The sequence below is a fragment of the Alnus glutinosa genome, chromosome 3 (assembly GCF_958979055.1).
Source record: "Alnus glutinosa chromosome 3, dhAlnGlut1.1, whole genome shotgun sequence".
In the NCBI taxonomy this organism is placed as follows: domain Eukaryota; kingdom Viridiplantae; phylum Streptophyta; class Magnoliopsida; order Fagales; family Betulaceae; genus Alnus; species Alnus glutinosa.
Window position 1 is genome coordinate 16,335,675 of NC_084888.1, and position 6,045 is coordinate 16,341,719.

Below are 6,045 nucleotides of genomic sequence, written 5' to 3' on the forward strand. Positions count from 1 at the left end.
AAGTGTATGTCGACGACATGATGGTTAAGAGTCTGACCTCGTATAATCATGTTGCGGACCTGGCGGAGGCATTTGATACACTGCGCAAGTACCACATGAAATTGAACCCGCAGAAGTGCGCGTTCGGTGTTGATTCTGGAAAGTTCTTGGGATTTATGGTGTCGTAGAGGGGAATCGAGGCGAATCCTGACAAGGTGAGGGCTATTCTAGAAATGCCGTCCCCCCGGACGACAAAACAGCTACAGCAGTTGACGGGGAGGCTAGCGGCACTGAATCGTTTTGTTTCTCGATCCTCGGATAAATGTCTGCCTTTCTTTAAGGTCCTGAAGAAAGCCTTCAGCTGGACGAAAGAGTGTGAGAGAGCCTTTGCAGAGTTGAAAACCTATTTGACTAATCCCCCGCTTCTGAGTCGTCCAGTAGAAGGAGAGATCCTCTATTTGTATCTCGCGGTCTCACAGACCGCGGTCAGTTTGGTGCTAGTAAGGGAAGAGTTAGGCAAGCAGAGGCCGATATATTTCACGAGCAAGGTACTGCACGGGGCGGAGGAACGATATCTCCGCATAGAGAAGTTGGCATATGCTCTTGTAATTTCGGCACGAAGGTTAAGACCCTACTTCCAAGCACATGCTGTCCGGGTATTAATAGAATACCCACTCCGAAAAATATTGCACAAACCGGATTTGTCGGGAAGATTGGTCAATTGGGTGATCGAGTTAGGGCAATATGATATTGAATACCACCCCCGGACGGCTGTAAAGGGCCAGGCTCTAGCGGATTTCGTAGTAGAAATGAATGAGACACCGGATGTGGAGGAACTGCCAAAGGGCTCAACTTGGATTGTCTATGTAGACCGCTCGTCGGCGGGGGGAAGATGTAGGGCCAGGATAACTTTCCGGGGTCCCAATCGAGAAGAATTCCGATACGCCCTCAAGTTCGGATTTGCTGCAACGAACAATAAAGCCGAATATGAGGCCGTGCTCTCGGCCATGAAGATTGCCCGGGAGATGGGAATAATGAATTTGGAGATCCGGAGTGACTCGCGCGTTGTAGTCGAACAAGTGAATGGGAGTTATGCTGCCCAAGAAGCGAGGATGTCGCAGTACCTGGACAAGGTACGCCAATTCTACCTTTACTTTGATAAGGTTGTTCTAACCAAAGTCCCCAGAGAAGAAAATGGCTTGGCGGATGCTCTTTCGCGCATCGGTTCGGGGACAGACCCAGCAGTGACTGTAGGAGGCTGCAAGATCTTGGTTAGAGCTCGCCCAACAATATCGTCAGATGTAGAGGTAATGCAGCTGAACGAAACGGAGCCTGAATGGGGAGCGGAAATTGTGCGATACTTGAAGATGGGAGAGCTCCCCCTGGGAAGACAGAAGCTCAAAAAGTCATTCGGAATTCGGCTCGCTATGTGCTGGTCGGAGGGATTCTTTACAGATGTGGATACTCTCTTCCTCTGCTGAAATGTTTGCCGGATGAAGATGCAAGTTATGTTTTGAAAGAGGTAGACCACGGTGTGTGCGGAAATCATTCAAGAGCAAAGGCGTTGGCAAACAAAATCATAAGGGCAAGATATTATTGGCCGACGATGATCAGAGACGCGAAGGAAATGGTGAGAGCATGTGACGCATGTCAGAGGTTCACCTGTGTATCAAAAAGCCCCCCGGAATATCTTCATTCAGTTACTTCGCCATGGCCATTTGCTAAATGGGGGGTCGACATCGTTGGACCCATGCCGCCGGGCAAAGGTAACCGAAAGTTCGTTGTGGTTGCGGTCGACTACTTCACCAAATGGGCTGAAGCTGAGGCATTGGCCGCAATAACAACCGAAAATGTTATAAAATTCCTCTGGAAGTCCGTAATATGCAGATTCGGTATCCCATATGCTATGGTGACCGACAATGGAAAGCAGTTTGATTGTGACCGTTTCCGAGAATGGTGTGCCGAGCTGGGCATAAGAAAAAGCTTTTCAACCCCCGTGTTCCCAAAGTCCAACGGCTAGGTTGAGGCCACCAACAAGACGCTGATCCAGATGTTAAAGAAGAAGCTCGGCCGGAAAAAAGGAGCCTGGGTTGAGTATCTCCCCGAAGTGCTCTGGTCCTATCGAACTACGGTCAGAACTGTTACAGGGGAGACCCCATTCGCTTTAACCTATGGGATGGAAGCAGTAATTCCTGTGGAGGTGGGATCACCAAGCTTCAGGGTAGCCCACTATAATCCGGGGTTGAATGAAGAAGGAATAAATCTACATTTGGACTTGTTGCAGGAAAGGCGTGAAGATGCCCATGCAGTGTGTGCAGCTTATCAGAGCCGAGTAGCTAAGTATTATGATAAGAAGGTTAAACCTCGGGCATTCAGTGTTGGCGACTGGGTCCTGCGGAAGGTCAACCTAATGACTAAAGAACCGGCCGATGGAAAATTGGGCCCAAAGTGGGAGGGGCCATACCGGATAGTCAGTTCCAACAAGAATGGGGCCTACCGCCTAGCCACAGGACAAGGGAAAGCAGTGCCGAGGGCCTGGAATGTAGATCATCTTAAAAAGTACTACTTTTGAGATTTTTATTCCTGTAAATTAACTTTTCTATTTCAACTGCATTAGAGCCAACCATATGAATGTCCGACCTCGGACTTGGCCCCCTCCTGGTTTTGGACAGGGGGTGGAAAGGAGCCCGCCCTTAATAGGGGACTAACGGGAGAATGTCCGACCTTGGACTTGGCCCCCTCCTGGTTTTGGACAGGGGGTGAAAAGGAGCCCGCCCTTAACAGGGGATTCACGGGAGAATGTCCGACCTCGGACTTGGCCCCCTCCTGGTTTCTGACAGGGGGGTGGAAAGGAGCCCGCCCTTAATAGGGGACTAACGGGAGAATGTTTGACCTCGGACTTGGCCCCCTCCTGGTTTCGGACAGGAGGGTGGAAAGGAGTCCGACCTCGGACTTGGCCCCCTCCTGGTTTTGGACAGGGGGTGGAAAGGAGCCTGCCCTTAATAGGGGACTAACGGGAGAATGTCCGACCTCGGACTTGGCCCCCTCCTGGTTTTGGACAGGGGGTGGAAAGGAGCTCGCCCTTAATAAGGGACTAACAGAAGAATGTTCGACCTCGGACTTGGCCCCCTCCTTCTTTCGGATAGGGGGGTGACGTGGAGCCCGCCCTTAATACGGGACTAACGGGAGAATGTCCGACCTCAGACTTGGCCCACTCCTGCTTTCGGACAGGGGGTGACGTGGAGACCGCCCTTAACAGGGGATCCACGGAACAATGTCCGACCTCGGACTTTGCCCCCTCCTGCTTTCGGACAGGGGGGTGACGTGGAGACCGCCCTTAAGAAGGGATTTACAGGAGAATGTCCGACCCCGGTGCATCCGTCCCCGGACTTGGCACCCCACCTGGTTTCGGACAGCGGGGGTGATCGGCAGCCCGCACTTAACAGCGGATTAACGTCCGACCTCTTCGTTTGGGGTGACGTGGACTTATGCCTTTCTTATTACAAATCCTTCCATCCCTTTTCAGTAGAACGAACGGATTTGGGGGGGAAGGGTGAGGTGAGCAACCCCACTCCCTGTGACGTTCGTGTACTTTTATTCGGTTGTGTTAGTTAAAAGTGGAAGTGAGTGCTCGAAAATAACAGAAGAATAATCTTTAAATGAGATATTTTAAAGCAGAAAAAGAACATGCTTATTGCTAGAATACACAGTTACACGTTGTAAGATGTTTAGGCCAGCGTACATGAAGGCAAGTCATGTGGCAACAGGTCGCCGGTCTCGCTGCTTTGAACAGTTGGGTTCCCGTCCTCCTAGCGTGTCAACCCCTGACAGCGTCTCCATGGAGATGAGGTCTTATCTTCCCTCACCGCTAGCGTCTCCATGGAGAGGAACTCGTCGTAAGGGCCGGCGACTCCCGACCGAGCGTGATAAGCAGTGGAATATCTCCGGCGTAAAGCCGGAGATCGCACCTCCCTTACTAGATAAAGCCGAAGATCGCGCATCCAAGTGGGTCAAGATGCTGGAATTGGGAACTAAAGTGTGGAAATAGGACACTCTTGGCTTCATGCCTAAGTGCTAGAACCGCAAGAGCATCGCGACTCCAAATGAGAGAAGGTAAGTGTGAGAACTTGAAGTGGAAATGTGATGGACGAGGGAAGTCTGGAGGTACATATATATATGCGCAAAGTTGTTTAATGCATTCGCGATTCCCGCGATGGCAGGTATACCTAACGCTGAAAAGCTAGATTGGAAATGAATTTGGGCCGGTAGCCATTAATGGGGTAAGGCCAGACAAGATGGTTATTAATGGCAGCAATAAATGAAACATACAGTTTCCTTTTCATTAAAAAATAAAGTGAAACAGTACATAGATATTTTAAAAGAAAGAAGGGAGTTATCAGGGGTTGCCGGGGGCGCTGCTGGAGGAAGGAGCCCCTTCTCCTCCAAGATGGGCGTCCCCCCTCTCCGGAGATGGCACCGCTCCGGACGCAGAGGAAGTAGACCCTGACTCTGAATTTCCAGCGGGAGCAGGTTGAGAGGTTTTCGGACTCCAGTCAGTTACATGGGGGAACTGATCGACTCCTAGTTTGGCCATGGTCTCCAAGGCCTCGTCCGGGATCTGGATGGTGCTGATATCGAGATCCTTGAAGGACTCATCACCGGGCGGGGCGCTTTTGGCGACACCCCTGTAGTGCTCAAAACCCCAGTTGAAACCCACGGCCCATGATGCGTCTCGGAGTTTCGAAACCCGAGAGAGCTCCCTTGTAAGCTCGACCACTTGGAGATCAAGCTCTTCAATTCTCTCCACCGCTTCTCTCCTTTCATCGAACGCGCTGATCTGAAGGTCGAGGGCTTGCTTTTTATCCGCGATAGCCTGTTCGAGCTCCGACTTAACCTGGTCCCTAGCAGTAAGTGCCACGCCCTTCTCGGACAACGCTTGGTCCCTTTCCCCGGAGAGCTTCTCCTTGTCGAGCAGGGCTCGATCTCTAGCCGCCTGGGTTAATTGCAGTTCGGACTTCAACGCCGAATTTTCGGCTTGTAGAGACTGGATGGTCGCCCTTAAAAAGATGGAAGATTGAAGCTCGACCTCTAGCGTAGCCTCAAGTTTGACCTTCTCGGACAGTGCGTCCTTTAGGCGAGCTTGGGCTGTAGACAAGTTGCTTTTCAGAGCCTCCATGTCATTGACCATCCTTTCGCAGCTGTTCAGGGTATTCTGCAGTGTACTCTCTCGGAGCTCGGACAATTTCTGAAGCCTGAGCTGATGCTTTTCGGATTCGGCCAAGGCCCTCCTTTGCCCCCTGGATTCCTCTTCCAGCTCCTCCACGCGAGCCCTTAAAGACCAAATGGATTCGGACTGGTCTTGTTCGGAGTCGCGGAGGCTTTTCCAAGATGTGGCTACGTCCACGGCGAACTAAACAAGGATAATGCATCAATGCGTGAGTAGAAATGAGAGATAAAGTACTATCTAAGTGGAGATTATCAAACCACGTACCTGGAGGATCTTTCCGGTGAGCTGTTCGGCGTAGCCTTCCACTAGGAACTGCCCGAACTGAGGACTATAGTCCGGGGTGACCAGGGAACTCAGAGCTTCCAAGGGACATCCCGCCAACCCTTCGGTTTGGAAATCCGGCCGTCGCCCGGTGGTTACAGGGGTGGTTGGAGGGGCAGAAGTTGAAGTTCCGGGGACCGCGTGGGCTGAGACCATAGCCGGGGACTCGGGTCTTGTGGATGAAATAAGTGTCGGCGAGACCCGCTCGAGTGCCTCCCTTTCGGAAGCCACTTCTTCCTGTAATTTGTTAAACTCTTGAGAGAAGGTGTCCGGGTCTTCCCCCAGTAGTGAGTGAGTCGGTGACCTACCGGGGAGAACTTCGTCCCCCTCAACAACATTAACGCCGAAAGTCAGTTCGGCCTCCGGACGAGCAACCGGATCATCTGAAGAGGGCACAGGCGTGGTAGGCGCAGGAAGAGAAGTAGCAATCGGAGGATTCCGGTTGCTCGGGGGAGCATAAACCTTGGCCATGGCTAAAATCCGGCCGACCATGAACCCGCTATCCCGCTGCCCCGCTG

General features: G+C 51.9%; 1 protein-coding gene across 1 annotated transcript; it reads left to right on the forward strand.

The window, feature by feature from the left end:
• The first annotated feature begins 212 nt into the window (after positions 1-212).
• On the forward strand, positions 213-1,460 carry LOC133863227 (uncharacterized). The gene has a single exon (XM_062299189.1). The coding sequence runs from the start codon at positions 213-215 to the stop codon at positions 1,458-1,460; it is 1,248 nt and encodes a 415-aa protein (XP_062155173.1).
• The last annotated feature ends 4,585 nt before the right edge of the window (positions 1,461-6,045 follow it).